The sequence below is a fragment of the Phaseolus vulgaris genome, chromosome 4 (assembly GCF_051622355.1).
Source record: "Phaseolus vulgaris cultivar YP4 chromosome 4, ASM5162235v1, whole genome shotgun sequence".
Lineage (NCBI taxonomy): Eukaryota > Viridiplantae > Streptophyta > Magnoliopsida > Fabales > Fabaceae > Phaseolus > Phaseolus vulgaris.
The window spans coordinates 40,194,094-40,215,268 of record NC_143501.1 but is presented as its reverse complement, the minus strand read 5'-3'; the positions used below and the strand labels follow the sequence as shown (position 1 = coordinate 40,215,268).

The following is a 21,175-nucleotide window of genomic DNA, read 5'->3' as shown; positions in this document are numbered from 1 at the left end:
TTTGAACAAAAACTACCGATTGAATTGAATAGAAAAGCATTCAAATCATATTAAAATCATAAAAACCACAAGACAAGATGAACACAAGATGAACAACTTGGAAATAAGAAGAACTCAAAAAGAAAATTGCAAAGAGATACTCATCTTTGAAGAAACATAGCTCTGATACCAAATGATGGCATTCCTATGAGCTCTTCTTTGCTTTTTGGAGATGAAAGTTGCGAAAGCTTAGTGGATGAGATGAGCAAGGCCTTCCTAAGAAGTATGGGTGCCTTGAAGGTGCATGAGAGTGGGAAATTGGGGAGGTTCGGCCAGCCCCTTTGAAGGTGATGAAGTGAAGATTAAAACCTAGATGTTAGGCAAGGAGTAGTGTATGGCACAAAATTGGCAGCATAACAATACTCTATTCAATCTTGAAAATACATGATGTTGGCTCCCCCTTTCATAGGCTAAGGAGGACCATAAAGGTTAACCTAATGATAAGCAAATGCCATCTAAATGAAATGTAAATGACATCACAAGGAAAACATGGCACATGGTTGGCCCTAGAGAAGGACACCTTCTAGAAAACGTAGCAAATGTAGCAAATCTAGGTCAAATCCTCATGGAATCAAGTTTATGCTATTTACACCACAACTAATGCTAAGCTACTCTTGAAGGGCCTTCATGTAGCATATACAAATAGCTCTCTCTTCCATCCGTAGCTTGGTCCAAGTCTTCATGGATTCTCTTGGCCATGGACCTAGTAATTGGTCCTAGACGCTAGCCTAGATGCTCTTGGTTTGCCTTTGGATGCTCACGTCTTGGCTCTATACGCTCTTGGCTTGGCTCTAGACGCTCTTGACTTGGCTCTTGTCTTTCATGGGAGGTTGAGCTTGGCCCTCTTCCATCAATTACTAGCAGTACTACTATTACTAGCGGTACTACTATTACTAGCGGTACTAGTATTACTAGCGGTACTAGTATTACTAGCGGTACTAGTATTACTAGCAGTACTTGTATTACTAGCATTACTAGTATTACTAGCAGTACTAGTATTACTAGCACTACTAGTATTACTAGCAGTACTAATTAGTATTACTAGCAGTACTAATTAGTATTACTAGTATTACTAGCAGTACTAGTATTACTAGCAGTACTAGTATTACTAGCAGTACTAGTATTACTAGCAGTACTAGTATTACTAGCAGTACTAGTATTACTAGCAGTACTAGTATTACTAGCAGTACTAGTATTAATAGTATTACTAACAATACTAGTAATTCACTATGTAATCAATCACATATTACAACTTACATATCCACAAAGAGGTGACTTTAAATCCCACAAAGCCCTCTCACCCTATTTGCAACCCCACCCACCTCAAGCTAGAATCCCACTAACTTTACAGGATTTCACACTTCAAGAGTGTTAATCTTGATCCCCTCAAGAACACACAACACTTCTTGGAAACACCTGTACAGAAATACAATTATTAAGAAGGAAGGGAATAGAAAACACCTGGGTAAATCACAAGATCAAAGATTAGAATACAAGATCCAATCCTATTCCACACACTTGAGATGATCCAAAGCTCTTTCAAAACTTGAAAACTGTTTTTGATTGATCTATTTTACTTAGTTCAAACATAGGAGTGTAAAAAATACCTTTTTTGTATTTCAATCAAATGGTTAAAACAGTTTACAACAAAAGCCCAAAAGCAGTTGGAATCAATCAAAACAGAAAAACTACCTAACAACATTTTGTTAAGGTTTTCAGCAAAACAGTCAGTTAATTTTTCGAAATAACGGATTGAATGTTATTTGACAGCATTCAAAATCACTAAGTGTCAAATAACCTGTTGTTTCGAAATTTTAACTTGTTAAAATTTGTTTGACAACAAAGGCAAAGACAAAGCTTTTCCAAAACAGTTTGATATCTACTAAGTGTCAAGCAACCTGTTAAAACGAAATTTCAACCTGTTGAAATTTCATTTCCTTTTAGAAAAACCATTTTTTCAAAAAGTTAAAGAATCAATTGAGCTTGGATCAACTTAAGGAGTGAATTAACAAGTTTCAAACAACTAGACACACACACACAACAACAGCAAGGTCTTCAAGCTTTCCACTAGGATTTGGAGACATCAAAGGATCGTGTTCAACAGTTTGCTCTCGGTCCTCGACCTTACTCTATGAGGGCAAGAGAGGATTTGATTGTTGAACCACATAGTTCCACATGGGCGTTCTTAGTCAAGAGGGAGGCGTTTTCTGCTAACCATCCTATGAGATCTCTAACCCAAGTGAACGGTTCATAACTGACCTTGTCCTCGCCCATAGGGAATGGAAGGATTTAACTGGCGAACCACATTGTTCAACCTTGGCGTTCTCACTCAAAGGGGGAGGTGTTTTCTATGAATCATCTTCTCCCAACCTCGAGGCTTCTAACCCAAGTGAACGGTTCGTAACTGACCCCGTCCTTGTTGTACGAAGTCAAGTGAGGGTTTTAATAACCGACCTCATCCTTGCTATATGAAGTCAAGGGACATGTTTTTAATAACTGACCTCATCCTTGTTGTATGAAGTCAAGGGACAGGTTTTTAATAATCGACCTCATCCTTGCTGTATGAAGTCAAGGGACAGGTTTTTAATAATCAACCTCATACTTTCTGTATGAAGTCAAGGGGCAGGTTTTTAATAATCGACCTCATCCTTGTTGTATGAAGTCAGGGGACAGGTTCATTTTACTGCATTGTGCAAAATATTTTTAACTGAGTAACTGAAATTTTATTGGGTGACTTCATTAAAAAACCCTTATAATGGAAAAATAGTGTCCCCTAGAGACTGTGTACAATACAATGATTTAACTGAAATAAAATTTAAGGTTAGTTGCGTTCCATGTACGGGATCGCTCCACCTTCTAATGTCTCGAGCCTGTATGCTCCATTCCCAAGGGTGTCTGTCACTCCGAAAGGACCAGTCCACTTGGCGGACAACTTGTTCTCTAGTTGGTATGGGTGGGCCTTCCGCATCACTAGGTCGGTGACCTGAAACTGCTGAGGTCTCATATTGGAGTTGTACTTGTACTCCACCCTTCTCTTTAAGGCTTCAGCCTTGATTCTTGCTTCCTCCCTTACTTCGTCCAGTAGATCCAAGTTCACCTTTCTTTCTTCATTGTACTCTTCGCCCACGAAGTTCTGGAAACACGGCAAGTTCTCCTGGATCTCTACATGAATCATTGCGTCCGAACCATACACCAAGTTGAAGGGTGTTTCTTTGGTCGTGGATTGGGGAGTAGTGTGGTAAGCCCACACAATTCTAGAAACTTCTTCTGCCCAGGTCCCTTTGGCTTTATCTAGCCTTCTCTTCAGACCTCTGAGCAGAACTCGGTTGGCAGACTCAACCTGCCCATTCGTCTAGGGGTATTCGACCGATGCGAACACCTGCTTTATTCCTAGCTCCGTACATAGTTTGCCCAACTGTTGGCTTGCAAACTGGGTGCCATTATCAGACACCAATCGTTTGGGGATTCCAAAGTGGCACACTATGTTTTTACACACAAAGTGTTGGATCTTATGGGTTGTGATCTGCGTTACTGGCTCAGCCTCTATCCACTTTGTGAAGTATTCTATGGTGACCACGAGGTACTTCATCTATCGCACTGCTAAAGGGAAAGGCCCCAAAATGTCGATTCCCCAAGTATGAAACGACCATGGGCTATAGATCGACCTAAGCTCTTCTGGAGGCGCCTTGTGCCAGTCAGCGTGTTGTTGGCACTACTTGCACCGCTGTGCATACCCCGTGCAATCTCCCCTCATGGTTGGCCAATAATATCTTGCACGGATGGCCTTTGATGAGAGAGATCGGCCACCGATGTGGCTTCCGCATATCCCTTCATGAAGTTCTACCATAATGCGCATGCATTTCTCATCACTTACGCAAACCAAGACAATGTGGGGGAACCCATGCTTGAACAACTTCCCATCGATCAAGATGTACTTGCTCGAATTTTTCTTGATTTTTCTGGCCTTTTTAGGCTCTAGCGGGAGTACCCCATCAGCCAAATAGCTTTGGTAGGGTGTAATCCAAGTTTCTCCTGCTTCAACTAGGCAAACCTGCAACGACCTTTCCCCAGCAATTGGGTACACGCTTACTATGGATGTTTTTATCGTCTCCTGAGTCAACGACCGATGATTCATTTTCACCCCTTCCAAAGTGTCGATCTGCTGGACTTCTGTCGTATTATTTGTCGTAGTTCGAGGTGTCCTCAGGGTCTCCTAAATGACGGTCCTTTGTCTGCCCCCCCCCCCCCCTTGCCCGAACAGGCGAGCTTTGCTAGCAAGTCAGCTCGGGCATTTTGTTCTCTGGGTACATGGACTAACTCGAATACCTCATGTTAGAATGGATGGCTTTAAACTAGAGGGGGGTGAATTATTTAAAGAGGGTTTTCAAAAACTTTTAAGCCAAGAATGAAATTATCTCAAGAAACAATTGATAAGGAATCCAGTTTGCCAAAACAATAAGCAAAAAACAACAACACTAGAAAAACAAACGGTTGTTTCGCAGAAACAATCGGTTGTTTATACCAGTAAACCAAAAACAAAACTGAATTTAAAGAGATTAAGGATAGAGAGAATGCACAAAGATGTTTATACTGGTTCACTCTAAACCTAGTGCTACATCCAGTCTTCTCAGAAACCACTGAGGAATTCCACTAAGCAATCAAACCTAGATGACTTACACCACAACCAAGAAAGTGACCTTGATCCCCTCAAGACACACACTTCTCTTGGCCAACACACCAACACTAAGAATGCTGATCTTGATCCCCTCAAGAACACACAACACTTCTCAGCAGACACACAAACAAACTTGTTCAATAGAATTCAAGGATTACACTTGTTATAGAAGAAAATCTGAAATCAATACAAGTAGAAATCCTATCTCACACTCTTTGATCAATCTCAATCTCTAAGCAATCTCAATTCTTTGAAAAAAGAAAACTTTTTTTTCTCAAAAGATTGTTGTTCTTCTTAAATCTCAAATCTGTTTTTCTGAATTTATTCAAAGATGTTTGTTATCAAATCTTAACAAACTTATTTATTGCATTTAAAGATTGGTCAAAGCATTAAAGACTGGAGCGCAAACAGTTAAAACATTTAATGCTCAGTCAAAGCTAAAACAGTTTTTCTATTATGGTACCAAAACAAACAATCAGTTGTTTCCTCGAATCAATCGGTTGTTTTGGTTTTAACAGTTCAACCATTTTAAAAACAGTTTTCAATCTTTTCTAAACACATCTAAGTATAAAACAATCGGTGGTTTCGACAAAACAATCGGTTGTTTTTCACTTAGTTTGAAAAACACTTTTCTTTTAAAAGATTGAGAATGCTTATGCTTTGGATTCAATCTAGAGTGGATTAAAAAACTCAAACTACCCCAGATCCTAACTAAGACAGCTCAGCAACAGCAAGCACAGTCAAGCCTTCAACATCCTTCAAAGGGTTTGGATTCTTCAAAGCTTGAACACAACTTGGTTCAACACCTCAAACGTCTCCCTCAGAACCTGGACGTACTCCAGATATGCGGCCATCTGAGGGTCTTTAGCCTGGTATTCTCCCGTGACTTGACCTGTGACTAACAAAAAGTCACTCTTTGCCAGCAAACCTCTCGCACTCATCTCCTTGGCTAGCATCATTTCGGCGATCAGGGCCTCATACTCTACCTGGTTGTTACTGGCTTTGAAAGCGAACTGTAGGGCCTGCTCAATTAGCAGCCCATTTGGCCCTTCCATGATGACACCAGCCCCACTACCTTGTTGGTTGGAGGAACCGTCTACATAGAGTACTCATCTGAAACCTGCTCCTTCTTGATGCGTGGCTGCCGAGGAGAGCTCTACCACGAAGTCAGCATAAACCTGGCCTTTAATAGGGCCTCTGGGCTCATACTGCACATCGAACTCTGATAGCTCTACTGCCCATCGCACCATCCTGCCTGTCACATTTGGCTTCTATAAGACCTTGCGAATTGGAAGGTCTGTCATTACTATTACGATGAAGCTCTAGAAGTAGTGGCGAAGCCTTCGCGCTAAGAACACTATTGTCAGGGCTGCTTTTTCTATGGCCTGGTGTCTCACCTCTGACCCCTGTAATACTTTGCTGACAAAGTATATTGTTTTCTGTATCTGGTCTTAGTCTTGCACCAGAACCGAACTTGTTGCCTTTTTTGTTACCGCAAAGTACAGGCGAAGTGGAATACTCAGTTGTGGCTTGCACAACACTCGTGGATTGGCTAGGTACTCCTTCAGTTTTAGGAACGTCTCTTCGCACTCCCTGTTCCATATGAACCTGTTGTTCCTCTTCAGGCATTGGAAATAGGGATGCCCCTTATCTCCTCCTGCCGATACAAATCTGGACAGAGCGACCATGCGCCTTGTTAATTGTTGCACCTCCTTCACTGAGATCGGCCTCCTCATTGCTATAATCGCAGTGCATTTCTCAGGATTCGCCTTTATCCCACATTCAGTGAGTAGGAACCCCAAGAATTTGTCTGCTTCTACCCCAAACACGCACTTTTCTGGGTTCAGCTTTAATCTGTACTTAGCTATTGTGGTGAATAGCTCTTCTAGGTCTGCTACATGTTGCTCCTTCTGCTGGGAGGTGACCACCATATCATCCACATAGGCTTGGACATTCTACCCTATCATGGGCGCTAGCACTCTGTCCATTAGCCTTTGGTAAGTCGCCCATGCATTCTTGAGCTCAAAAGACATCACCTTATAACAATAGCAAGACAACTCTGTCATGAACGTTGTCTTGCACTCGTCCCTGGGGTGCATTCTGATCTGGTTGTAACCAGAAAAGACATCCAGGAAGCTGAGTAATCTACAACCAGACGCACTGTCCACCAGAGTGTCAATACTGGGCAACGGGTAGGAATCCTTCGAACAAGCCTTGTTGAGGTCTATGAAGTCGACGCACATCCTCCACTTCCCGCTAGCCTTCTTTACCAGCACCACGTTCGTCAGCCACTCAGGGTACTGGATCTCCCTGATATGGTCAGCCTTGAGCAGCTTCTCTGTCTCTTCTCTAACGATCTGAAGCCTTTCGTCATTGAACTTTCGCCTTCTCTGGAGAACAAGTCGGACCTGGGGGTCCATAGTGAGACGATGACACAGGAAGTCAAGATCAATGTCAGGCATGTCTGAGGAAGACCATGCAAAAGCATCAAGGTGTTGAGCTATGACTTCGGTGATCTGGTCTTGTGTCTCTTGTCCTAAAGATTTGCCAAGCTTGAACTTTTTCCCGCCGATCTCCCTCTCTAACACGTCTTCAGCAAGTTTGAGCCTTCTCTCCCGGGCGATCTCTGCGCGGGTGACCCTTTCTTCCCTTGGAGGCTAAGTGGTAACAGCGAACACTCCTCTCTTCGTCTTGAGGTTATTCTCGTAACACTTTTTAGCCTCTTTCTGATCAGACTTGATGGTGATCATCGTACCCTCGAGGGAAGGTAGCTTCATCTTCATGTGCCTCGTAGAGGCCACCGCTCCAATCCTGTTCAAAGCAAGTTTGCCCAAAAGTATATTATAGGCTGACGGGGTGTTAACAACGAGGTACCTGATGTTTTCAGTACGTGAAGCAATGCCATCTATGAAGGTCGTCCTCAGCTCAATGTGTCCACGAACCTCCACCTGGTCTCCAGTGAAACCATACAAGCAACCGGTATAGGGCCTCAACTGGTCTGGAGACAACTGTAATTTGTTGAAGGTCAACCAGAACATCACATCGGCCGAACTTCTCTGGTCCACGAGGACGTGATGCACCCTTCTCCCTGTCGTCACTACCGAAATCACCACCGGGTCATTGTCATGCGGAATGACATCCTGACGGTCGGCCTTGGTGAAGACGAGGTCGACATCAGGAGTATGATCTGCCTCCTGCACCTCTACTTCCATCACCTCTCGCGCGAACGTCTTCTGCTGGGAGGCGGTGCATCCTCCTCCTGAGAACCCTCTAGAGATGGTGTTGATCTCCCCATGAATGGGCACCTCATGCCCCTGGTCCATTCATGTGGCTACTAACGCCTGATCCTCCTGCGGTTCTAGGAGGTAGTCCTTCAAGAAGCCGCTTTTCACTAGCTTGTCCAACTGGTGCCCCAGTGACAAGCAGTTGCGTTTGGAGTGGCCAAATGCTTGGTGGTACTCGCACCAAGCGTTCTTGTTGGGCCCTGACTTCTTGTCAGTCTTTGGGGGCACCTTCAGTCTTGCTGCTATGTTAGGAATAGCGATCAACTCCTTGAGCTCTACACGGAAATTGTGCTTGGAGGGCGAGTCTCCCCGTGTGCGTGCTCTAGTCTGGGGTTTCTCGTAAGATTGCTGCTTTCCCGAACCTTTCTTTTTTGTCGTCGCCTCGTGCTCCCTCATTGGTTGAGGTCGACCTGCTACTTGAGGTCGGATAGGACCAACGAAGCCACGTTTCTCTGTGACTCGATCTTCCACGACGATGTGCACAATAGCTCGACGCTTGATCTCGCAAAAAGTCTTCGGGTAGAATCTAAGCAGCGATTCACTGAAGGGCCCTGACAACATCCCTTTGGTGAAGGCGTGCACCGTCATGGCCTCATCTATGAGTTTTCGCCTTACCACCTGGACTCCAAACCTATTCAAAAACTCTCCCTGGTACTGATTGATGTCGAAGACATCGTAAGAAATTCGAGGGAGAGCCCTGTTGATAAGGTATTGTTCTCTGAACAGCGTTGCGAATTGATCAAAGGTGGTAATGTGTCCATCAGGGAGATTGACAAACCATTTCAACGTTGCACCTGCCAACGTGCTCATTAGTAGCTTACAGTACACAACATCATATCCTCCTGTAAGCATCATCTGGGTGTGAAATGTTGTGAGGTGAGGTCCTCTACACCTGTGAAGGTGACTTTCGGGCCCAAAGACGTGGTTGGCAGCACAGTGTCCATAATCGCCTGAGAGAACGGCATGGGGCGTGCCCTAGGTGGTATGGGTGGGGCACGCTCATCCACCACGAGCTCCCCTGCCTGTTGTAAATTCCTGCACAATTCCTCATTGGTTTTGCGCAACTCTTCGTTGTCTGCCTGTGACGCAGCTATCTCAACCCTCGATGTTACTACCGCATCCTGGAGGGCGCACATGGTCTCCATGAGTTGTTGCATGGTGACGTTCTCCCCTCCAGAGGGCGCAGCACCCGGGGGCGCAGCAGATCCTTGCCTCGTACTCCTCATGTTGTTGGCAAACTCTTAACACGATTGCGAGTGGGATCTTGTTTTATCGGTCCCCACGGTGGGCGCCAAATGTTCTCGCCGGTTGACTCGCTTGCCGGTTGACTCGAACCGCAGTCACTGGCCCACCTATCTCCGCCTGAGAATCGAACTTCCTTAGTTAAAGAATATCTCACCTACAAAGACAAAGGGCGCCTTAACGGTCGTTTGCACTCCGACGCTCAAGTCAGTATTAGGGCAAAGAAACAGTAAGTGTATCAAGTAGCTTCAGTTTTAGAAACTGTGTACCTTGTTAGGGCTCTTAGCACCCTTTATATCGGTTGAAACTAGGGTTTACCTCTGTTCTATAACCCATATCTAGGGTTCTTTGGGCAATGTCCCTACGCCGCTATTACACAATCTTAGCATAATCTGGCGTATGGGACTTCCCTTAACTGGAGTGCAACGACTAACAGAATGGCCGCCTACGTACCAACTCATGCACCAACACTACGGGGCCATCTGTTCTATGGGTGCCCTAAGTGTTCACGTGTCATGCATACAGTTTCCCTTGGAAACCCTAACTCTAACGGGCCTTAGCACCTCCAAGGACTATTTACTCGTGTCGCGCCTTAATGCGCTATACACACCACCTGCATGGGTCTCTCATATCTGATGTTTTAACTGGTAACTAGTATAATTTTGGGGCCCACCTTACGTGGCCCAATCATAACCGCTCAGACCACCGACGTCCGATCTCTCCCTCTACTAGCGAGGTCTGATGTCAATCCCTAACGTCGATGTCCGAAGACTGGTCAGTACAAATAACATTATTAACTGAATTTTTAGTAGATAAAACAATATTACATAAAAAAAAAAAGGTTTGTGAATTCATGAGAAAAACAACTTTTTTTTTAAAGTGTTCACTTCAATCTTATTTTAAGCTTTAGATGTATGTTTTTAATTCTGACTAATTTTTCTAATGTAGTAAATTACTCATGATTTTCAATTTGAATAATATAAGTATAATTTTTGTTTCACAACTCATTTAACATATTTATACAATTATATGTTATTATCATATTATGAATATGCTTTATAATAACAAATTCAAATATGTAACTTAATAATTAGAATTTTTATCACAAACATTTTATGACAACTTTGCTATTATATTTAACAAACTAAACTTCTAATCATACAAATGAGATAGTATTAGTGGTATAGATCCCAATATGATAAGCACAATTCACAAGAGTTATTGTTACAATAGGATGGAAAGAAAGAACACAAAAAGAAAATATTCCACATAAAGGAAGATCCTTATGATGTGCATTATTGTACTTTATTGTGCATATTTCTATAATAATTATTGATTGTATGACATTAACATTAATTTGAGAATTTAACATTAACTAATTTGATTGTATGAAAATTTATAAACTAATTTTTAATTTGAGATCTAACATTAACTACCAAGGTTTTAACTACTAATTACTTTATATCTTATATTAATTAGTATAAAGATTAATTTACAATATAGAGTAGTTGATACCTAATGATAGATATCAATTTAAAAATGATTTTATAATTTTTTATAAATAATAAAACTATTTTATATAATCTTTTAATTTAGACAATAAAAAATAGTTCAGCTACTAAAATACAAACGCCCCAAAGGCCTGTGATGTGCTTCGTCCTACTTCTTCTTATTTGAGAAGTTTTCTCTATATAAGAACCATTAAGCTTTCTTCATATCTGCAGCATTCCCCCACAACATTCCCCCAAATTTATAAGGTTTAGATAAATCTTAGAAATGGACTCTTACGTCACAAACGCTTCGCAAGCTTATCATTTAACAAACTAAACTTCTAATCATACAAATGAGATAGTATTAACGGTATAAATCCAAATACGATAAGCACAATTCACAAGAGTTATTGTTGTAATAGGATGGAAAGAAATGACACAAAAGAAAACATCCCACATAGAAGAAGATCCTTATGATGTGCATTATTGTACGTTATTGTGCATATTTCTATAATAATTATTTATTTATTTATTGTATGATAATGTAAGAATTATTGATAGTAAAATTTGTATGATGTGTGTTGTTGTACATTCAAATCTTTTATTTCTTTCTTGTTGTGATACGAAGATAAATCATATTTTAAATATGACCATGAAATTTAAAATTAATCAATTAAATTAAATGATAGAGGGTACAATAGGAAATGAAAAGAAACAAATCATATTACTATTGAATACATTACGATAATTATATAATAACTTTTTCATTCAATCTTATTTTATTCCGTTTGAGATGTCTCTTTTATTTTGAATAATACAATTATAATTTTCATTTCACAACCCATTTGGTATATTTATACAATTATATGATATTATTATATTATGAATATTCTTTAATAAAAAAAATTCAACTATGTCGTTTAATAATTAGAATGCTTATCAGAAACATTCCATGACTACTTTCCTACAATTTTTATGATCCAACAAACTGAACTTTTGAGCACACGATGAGATAGTATTAGTATATAGATCTTATATGATAAGCCCAATCTGTAGAAACTAATGGAAGGAAATAGCAAAAGGCAAAAAGTTGAAGAAACTGATTGAACGTAATTGCACAAAATTGTAAAACTGTTGAACTGATACATTCATTTTGATTTACTTCAATAATAAATATAATAAAATTACAATTATTGGAAGCTAACCTTCATGCCCAACAGATCTCTTAACTTGATGAAAGCATCAATCTTTAATGTCTTAGTGAGAATATCTGCAATCTGATCATGTTCTCGTAGGAAGTGATAATCAAATATCAATGTGTTTACTTCTTTGATGAAAAACTAGATTCTTTGCAAGATTAATTGCAGAGACATTGTCAACATATATCTTGATTGGAACATCTAGATTAAAACAAATTTTGAGTCATGATATTGCTGAGCCAAACTAATTGACAAGCATTTGTTGTTGCTGCTACATACTCAGCTTTACAAGTAGATAATGCAACAATTGACTGTTTCTTTGATGACCAAAAATAAACAGTTTTTCCGATCATAAAACAATAACCACTTGAGATGTTTTTTAATTCTCACTAATTTTTATAATATAATAATTTACTCATGCTTTTTAATTTGAATAATATAAGTATATTTTTCATTTTACAATCCATTTGACATATTTATACAATTCTGTGTTATTATTATATTATGAATATGTTTTAATAACAAATTTTAAATATATAATTTAATTATTATAATTCTTATCACAAATATTTCATGACAACTTTGCTAGCGTTTTCATCATCCAACAAAATTGTACCATGAAATAGTATTAATGTTATACATCTCTATATGATATATAATAAAGTACAAAGACTATTTTGATAATAGTTCATTGATTCACTAGCAAAATATGAATATTTGGATCTAAGTTCTACATGCACATTAAAAATAATAAACAAAAAAAAAACCATTTTTAAAATATAAAAAGTTAATAATGCTTTAATAATCAAAATAATAAGAGATATATTCAAAATTTAACATTTCTCTAGTAGTTCAGTAACTACAACTAATTATTAATGATACAAAAATGATAAGAAAGGTTAAGAGCAAGAAAAAATAGAATAAATAAAATAAACACAACAACAATTCAAAGCTCTTCATTATTAAATTCAGAAGACAAAATAATTAAACATCCATAAAGGCTTTAGTAAATGACTTAGTGGCACACATGAACACTACAATTTTAGAAAAACAAGAAAAAGTCCTAATTACATTTATTCTAAACCCAATCTTAAGATAATAAGATTTCTTTTTGGGTTTACTTAAGCCCATATTTTTCTATTGGGCTTCAGTTTCTTCTGGTGGATAATAAGGCTCAGGCAAACAAAATTTCTCAATGGTTCCATCTTCAATTGGTGTCTTTATAGGAGAAACCTTGATTTCGTATAGCTTCGGCCACAATTTTCCAGTTACTGCAAGCAAAACATATGTTACACTTATTTAAGGTTTAAAAAATTAATAGGAGAAAAAACTAAGAACATTAACTTTTAATTATTGATGTTTATTAGAGAATTTTTAGATGAAAAGAAACTTAATAATAAAAAACATAAAAATGTATTATGTGCATTCTTTAAATTTGATGAAGATAATATTATCATAAAAAATTAACCAATTATAATATAAAACATGTATAGGAAAACAAGAACTTATCTAAATATAAATATAAAATGGTGTGGTACAGTATAAGACTATTAATAATTTTAACATAAAAATATATAATAAAATATTTAAACCCTTGTTACAAATAAAACTCAAGCAATTTCCACCTTTTTTTTTCAAAGATAAAAATTTGTACATATAGTACAAGTCAAGTAAATAAAAATGCATATTTAGTGACAAATAAAACATTTATTATAACTAAAAATATTTACTTTAAGGTAAGTAAAACTATTTTAGAGTTTGTGCTTAATCCGTTCTGATTTTTGTGCACTAAATAAATGAATGTATTAAATCAAATAGTTAGATTTTATCCATTTTAATAACTTTTCATTTTCATGTAATAAGTTATTTTTAATATTTAATATGTATAAATGAACTTAATTTTTCTAATAGATTCTTCTGACTAATTTATTTTTATTATGTAATAATTTATCCATGAATTTTAATTTGAGTAATACAAGTATAATTTTTATTTCACAAACCCATTTGACATATTTATACAATTCTCTTTTATAATGTAATAATTTATTCATGAATTTCAATCTAAGTAATGCAAGTATAATTTTCATTTCACAATCCAACATATTTATACAATTCTATGTTATTATATTATGAATATGTTTAATAATAAATTTTAAATTTGTAATTTAATAATTAGAAGATTAGAACTTACCAAAAATACGCTTCTGCTCACCATCCCATGCTATCCCATTCAAAACATCACTCTCCTTAAATATAAAAGATATACATATAAGTGCAATACCAACTTTAATTTTTTTTTTTTTTTAAAAGTTAGAGTAACATTTTGTTTTCATAAAGAAGTTTTTATATTATAACAACATTATAGAAGTGCAACATATATATATATACATTGAATAATAAATACACTACAATAAAATCATAAAATAGAAACCAAATTTTAGATACCAAAATAATTAGTTGTAATAGTAACTAAATTAGAGAACATTTAAAAAACTAAAAAAAAAATTAGTTTCTAAATTAGTTTCTATTATTATTAAATAATTTTTAAATTAGTATCTAATTAGCAACCAATGTTTTTCTACCAATATTTTGCTATCTAAAAATTATTTCTATTTTATGATTTTAGTAATAAACTAATTTCTTATCCTTAATATAAAAATAGAAGTTCTTACATTGATCTCCCCAGCTTTTACAAGTTCTTTCCTGCATATTATAGACCAAATGAAACTTTAAGCAACTAATAAATAAAGAAATTTTCTATTTTTTTATAAAAAAATATAAAATAGAAATTAATTTCATAGACTAAAAATAATTAAATACTATATTGATTAAATTAGATATTATTTTAGAGAAAAAAAATTATTGATATCTAAATTAATTTTTATATTATTAATAAATAATTTTTAAATTGATAATTAATTATTAATATTTTAGTTTTTAAAATTAAAATATAATAATTGATAGTTAAAAATAATTTTATATTAAAAAAATAAATTTAAATTTAATTCATCTTCAAACTGACTTATAATAACTTATAATAGGATGATTACATTATTTATATAATATAAATTGACTTTATTTTTAATCAATGTAAAATTTCTATGAAACTCAATTATTTTTTATTTTTTATAAACAATTTCTGTATATTTTTTTAAAAATTATTCATTTCTAAAATATTTATTTTATGTATAAATGCTGAAAAAAGTAGTACCTTAAATTTCGGAGGAGAATCCATCCAAGAATACTGCCATCACTTGGAGATATTCTTACAATGCAATCAGTCTAGACAAAAAAAAATATCAATCTCAAACAAAACTAACTAAGCCATGTACACATAAAAATCTTAATCTTTGAAAAGAAATATATTTGTGTAATTAAAATATTACCGGTAAAACATTTGCCCAAACTTCACCATTTATGTATTCCAATTCATTGAGATTGTATACTTGATGACCCTTATAGTAGATAACATGTTTTGTTACAGCTACAACAATAAGACAATGTAAATACCATGAAATACAAGATAAATTATGAACACAACATTTTTGGGTAAGAGGTTTTTGGATACACATAAATAGTGAAAGAAAAAGAATGGAAGTTCATTTGGATAGAGAAACCTTTGAATGTTTGAGGATCAATTTGATACAAGGTTGAACTGCCATCACTTCCAAAAAACACTTTTCCATCAGTTGCCAGACCCCAACCATCATTCATATCATGATTAAATGTTCCAATCTATATAAATTGTAAAAGTAAGGTGTTATAGATTTGGTTAGCCATGTTAGCATCTCAAATATGAAAAAACATTGCATGTGAAACACCATGAGGATCATCTACTTATAGTAAAAAAAACATTTGTTCATGAGATTACATGCAACCTGTTATGAACTCTTTCGGTGAATTTACTTTACAAGAAAATCATGAAATAAAAACTAATTTTAAAGACCAAACATAATTAGTTGTTATAGTGACTAAATTAGATATTATTTTAGGGACTAAATAAATTTTTGGTTTCTAAATTAGTTTCTATTATTGTTAAATGGTTTCTAAATTGGTATCTAATTAGCAACCAATATTTTTGCTACCAAATTTAGAAACTAAATAATTGGTAGTTAAAATCTTGGTAGCTAATTAGATATCAATTTAAAAACTATTTAACAATAATAAAAACTAATTTAGAAACCAATTTTTTTTTTAGTTTCTAAAATGATCTCTAATTTAGTTACTATTATAACTCAATATTTTGGTTTCTAGTTTATGATTTTATCTTGTAGTGCAAGTACTTTATATTCTACATTAATTACTATAAAGATTAACTTACAATCTAAAGTAGTTGATACCTAATATTAAATATGAATTTTGGAAATTATTTTATAAATTTTTATTAATAATAAAAACTATTTTAGATATTAATAATTTTTTAATTTATAAAATAATATCTAATTTAGCTAATATAGTAATTAATTATTTTTTATTTTTAAAATTAATTTTTATTTAATAATTTTTTTTTAATATTAAATTTGAAATCACATTTATATGACCATGCAATTGATTTTATATAGCATGCATGTTTAAAAATCTTCAAATTGTAGCTGCCAAGAAGATAATTGATATCAATAGAATAAAAAACTGAAATGAAAACTGCAACAAACCCTAAACCCAATTTCTTAAGCAATGAACAAGACAAAAGATTATGAGATGAAGGTAAAGCAACAAACTTGGTTTAAATTTTCAGTGTCATGTATGAAACCATCTGTCTGCAACCAAGTTACTTGATACAACCTACATAAAGTGTATTAGAATAAATCCAAATATCAAATGTTAGAGTGAAAATACACTTAAAAAAAATTATGGAATACAAACTAATTTTAGAGACAAAACAATTAGTTGATATTTAGACTAAATTAGAGATTATTTTATAAATTAAAAAAAAAATTAAATTAATTTTTATTGTTAAATAATTTTTAAATTGGTATCTAATTAGCTACCAAGGTTTTAACTACCAATTATTTAGATTCTAAATTTTGTAACAAAAACCTTGATAGCTAATTAATACCAATTTAGAAACCAAAAGTTTTTTTAATCTCTATAATAGTCTCTAATTTAGTTATGATAACAACTAATTATTTTGAGTTTCTAAAATTGGTTTCTATTATATTTATGCTTAGTTTGTTCAATATAAGTAAGCAACATAAATCAAAAACAAAATGCAACATATTATCTTGAACACCTATTGTTTAGGAGAGTTAAACCTTCCCCAAATAAGGAATCATCCATCTTATAAATATTTTGAACCTGCTTGTGGCACAAATAATTAGAAAATGGAGTGAACATAACTTACAAATATAGAGTTATTGGAAATCCAAATGAAATAAGAATCAAAACAAGTGTATAGAAGAGCTCAAGAAATGAGTATATTTGTACCTTCCCAGTTAGAAGAGCAACTTTACGAACAGATGACTGAACCAACAAATAATTGAAAGGTTAAATGCAATATTAATTACACTTGTAGGAACACACAAGTATTAATTATAATTAATTAGGAAAAAAACTAACCGTTTTCTCTTTTATCTTAATTTTAAGATTCACTTTAATTATTTATCTTTCAACAAAGTATACTTTAAGTTTAAAATAATTACCGTTTTCAATTTTAAAACGTGACTTTAGACCTAATTTTAACTTTTTTTAATGTATAAAATTTGTTTCATCATATTTATTTATGTGAAAACTATTAGGGTTTATTATTATTAAACTGATAAAGATGATGATTTAATGTTTAATCATTGAACCGTAATTAAATCCTTTCTTGATCTATGTATTTTTCTTTTTACATTCACATTTGAAATGTTTTATTTTATTTCATTTTTTTTAATTTATTAGGTCATCTCTCTCATAAAAATCAATGGATGATATTTTAATTTATTTTTTTAAATTTGAATATGCCACATCACTTTCAACCTCTTCTTTCCACTTTTATTTTAACGTAGTTTATAACACACTATACAGTTAAATTTTTACTTGATTAGTGACAAAGAGATAGTTTTAATATATATTGTTATGAATCATATTTTATATAAAAATATTATCTTAAATTTTATGCTATCTCAGTATATTTCTAATTAGATTATTATATGTTTAACCATCAGCTTCTACTAATTACAACATCAATTTTAAAATTTATATTTTTGATCATTAATTATACCATCTTCCATCATAAATCTTTTTTAAAAGACTCGGACCTTCTTTCTTTAATTCAATCTAAATTTAGTTGATAACACTACCGGAAGAAAATAATTGAATATAAACTAATTTTAAAAAATTAAAAATAATTAAGTGTTATAATGACTAAATTAGAAGTAATTTTAGATACTGAAATAATTTATTGTTTCTAAATTAGTTTCTATTATTATTAAATAATTTCTAAATTGGTATCTAATTAGCTACCAAAGTTTTAACTACCAATTATTTAGATTCTAAATTTGGTAACTAATTAGATAACAATTTAAAAACTATTTAACAATAATATAAACTAATTTAAAATTCAAAAACTTTTTTAGTATCTAAAATTGGTTTCTATTCGATGATTTCTTTTAGTTTACGAATTGAAATCAATTTTTAAAATAAAAAATTAAAATGAAAACAAATTGCTAAAAAATATTGTAGTGGTTGAAAAACTCTCTTTTAAATTTTATACTTAAAAATATTTACTTAATAATTTTTTAACATATTATATTAAACATGTTTAAATCTTGATTGTAAATATTAAAAAGGACTGAACTAATTTAAGAACTAAAAATAATTAAATGAAGATAAGATAAGAATCAATTAAAAGAACAAAGAGAAAGAAAAATAGATGAATAATGTTTACCTGCCCATAAAGGCCAGTTGACTCAAATAAGGTGTCATTTCCATAGTAAAGAAGGCCCTGAAATAAAATAAAATAAAAAGTCATTTTTGTCTTTCATAAGTGACAACTCAAACAATGTCCAAATCAACATTTTTTGGCATTTCATAATTAATAATAACCTAAACTCTCTCCTCAAACATAAAGCCAAATATTCACACAGTTACATGAAAGGGTGTCAATTAGTTCTATCCAAGAAAATTGTGAAAAAACACATTTTCTTTTCCTTTTTTAGGCACTTTCCTCCTCTTAATTTTCTTATCCTTATTTTTTCCTTATCTAAACATACAAGTTATAAAAACTAGTTTTGAAATATTTTTTTTGGATAAGATTAAATAAAGTTTTCGCTTTAAAAATGCTACAAACTTGATGAAAATAATCATGAAACATACAAAATGAAAAAAAAAAATATTAATTAACACCACTCATTGATCTCGTCTAGGTTTGGTTTAAGAAAAATAGAAGATAAATAAAATAAAATAATATTGAATCGAAAATGGCATTGTTATTATTATCATTTATTAATTTTGATTGGACTGAGTCACCGTTACAAATTGAATTGAGTTAATTGTGACTGAAAAACACGAAGAAAATTCTTTAATTTATTTAGATATGATTACTTTTTTGAATTATCTGACTCAATAATAAATACTCCTACAAACTCATTCTTAATTCACATTGTGTAATTTTAAATAAATAAAATCAAATGAAATGAAAATACAATATAAAAAATGTTTAATTTGAAAATAAATGGATTTTTAACTATGAAGTCCGGACACTCTTCTTAAATGGCGTGTCAGTCACTTGTATGACACCTGTAGGACAAGTATCGGTGAAGTGTTCAATTCAAAAAGTATTTGTTAGATTTATGACTATTCTATTACGGTTCTAACACAATTTAAAAAAAACATTAATTTTCAAAAAATTCAAACTTTATTATATAAATTACTATGATCATAAAAATAAGAAACAAATCATTGTGAACTAGTCATGAAAAACATCTTTCTGCTCCAAAACATAATTTGGAACATATTTGTACACATAAATCTTTATTGTCAATTTATATAATTTATAATTATATAATATATAGATTCATGTTCCTGTGTCCTACATTTTAGAGATTTTAAGTATCTTTATGTCTATGTCGTATCAGTGTCCTACATAGATTTTACGTATCTATGTGTCCTACATAGATTTCTAAGATAAAAAAAGTTAAAATAGAATTCTTATTTTATCTCATTTAACAGAGAAACTTCTTCTAAGTAGAATTTACTTTTTTTTAATATTTTGTCTTTTTCTGAGTTCTGTGCTCTTATTTTCCTCTCTCTTTACAGTATTTCAGTTTAAAAAATAGATTACTTTTTAAAACTAGTTTAGAGGGGAAAATATTAATAAAATTATACATTTTGTTTTCTTTAAGAAAAAGCTAAAAGCTGGATGAAAATACTGATCAATATATGGAACACAAAAACTTTATATTTTTGTTAACATAAACCATTCGATTAATGTTAGTATTATAATAACTACAGAAGTGATGAACACTTTGGAAAAGAAATTTGATGACCTGGGTGAAGGCTTGTGGATCGTGAGGGAAGACGTTGACGATGGTGAAATTGGCATAGGAAATTTCATGTTCCAACGCGCAGCAACTGTTCGACGAAAGGACAAAGAGAACGATGACGGAGAGAAGGAGAGAAGCAGCCATGGAAATTGTAAGAGTGAGTCTGAGTGAGAGTCAGAAACACATTTAAAGAGTTACGCAGATTAGGTGCCAATGTTATACACGTGAAGGGTGAGTTGGTATATTTATATTCATTAATTAAACTTCTTCTTTGTATTATTTAAAATTTAGAATGCTGGTATAATTATAATAATATTTTTTCAAATAAAAATTAAATATTTATAATTATATATATTAATTTTACAGAAATTTACAAGTGTTTCTTCTATATAATTATAAAATTAAATAATTAATTTTTATGTATACAAATTTTTATCACTGTAATATAAATTTAGTAATATTTTTAATTAATTTTATTATAAAATCAATTCACCCCTTGTTGTGTTTTTATCCATTCATATTTTACATGATTATGGTATTTTTTTTTTAAGTGTGTAATAATGATACTTGAAACGATATCAATGATAGCTGAAACGATATCATTGTTTTAATAATTATTGGATAATTAACGATTCACATTTTCTATATAACTATATTATAACTTTTAATACTATTATTTTAATACTTTTTCATATTATTTAATCTTAAACTCACTATTTATTATATATATTTATTTTTAAATTTATCAAATTAAAAATTATATAGAAGTGTAAGAGTTTTC

The 21,175-nt window shown here is 33.0% G+C and overlaps 1 protein-coding gene across 1 annotated transcript; it reads right to left on the bottom strand.

Annotated features, from left to right (window-relative positions):
- Positions 1 to 12,859: 12,859 nt before the first annotated feature.
- Positions 12,860 to 20,614, bottom strand: LOC137837583 (glutaminyl-peptide cyclotransferase). Its single transcript, XM_068646608.2, has 11 exons — positions 20,398 to 20,614; positions 18,798 to 18,854; positions 17,354 to 17,389; positions 17,160 to 17,224; positions 16,648 to 16,711; positions 15,547 to 15,664; positions 15,316 to 15,413; positions 15,141 to 15,211; positions 14,602 to 14,632; positions 14,121 to 14,175; positions 12,860 to 13,200 (listed from the first exon to the last, which is right to left on the bottom strand). Exons 1-11 carry the CDS (start codon positions 20,536 to 20,538, stop codon positions 13,067 to 13,069), a joined length of 870 nt encoding a protein of 289 aa, XP_068502709.2. The 5' UTR covers positions 20,539 to 20,614; the 3' UTR covers positions 12,860 to 13,066.
- Between the last annotated feature and the right edge of the window lie 561 nt (positions 20,615 to 21,175).

Coding starts and splice junctions, on each gene's coding strand:
- LOC137837583 (XM_068646608.2), bottom strand. CDS start 20,538: ATGGCTGCTTCTCTCCTTCTCTCCGTCATCGTTCTCTTTGTCCTTTCG. Junction 17,225..17,353: donor TTGCTCTTCTAACTGGGAAG/GTACAAATATAC, acceptor TGCCACAAGCAG/GTTCAAAATATTTATAAGAT. Junction 13,201..14,120: donor TGAGCAGAAGCGTATTTTTG/GTAAGTTCTAAT, acceptor TTTTGCTTGCAG/TAACTGGAAAATTGTGGCCG.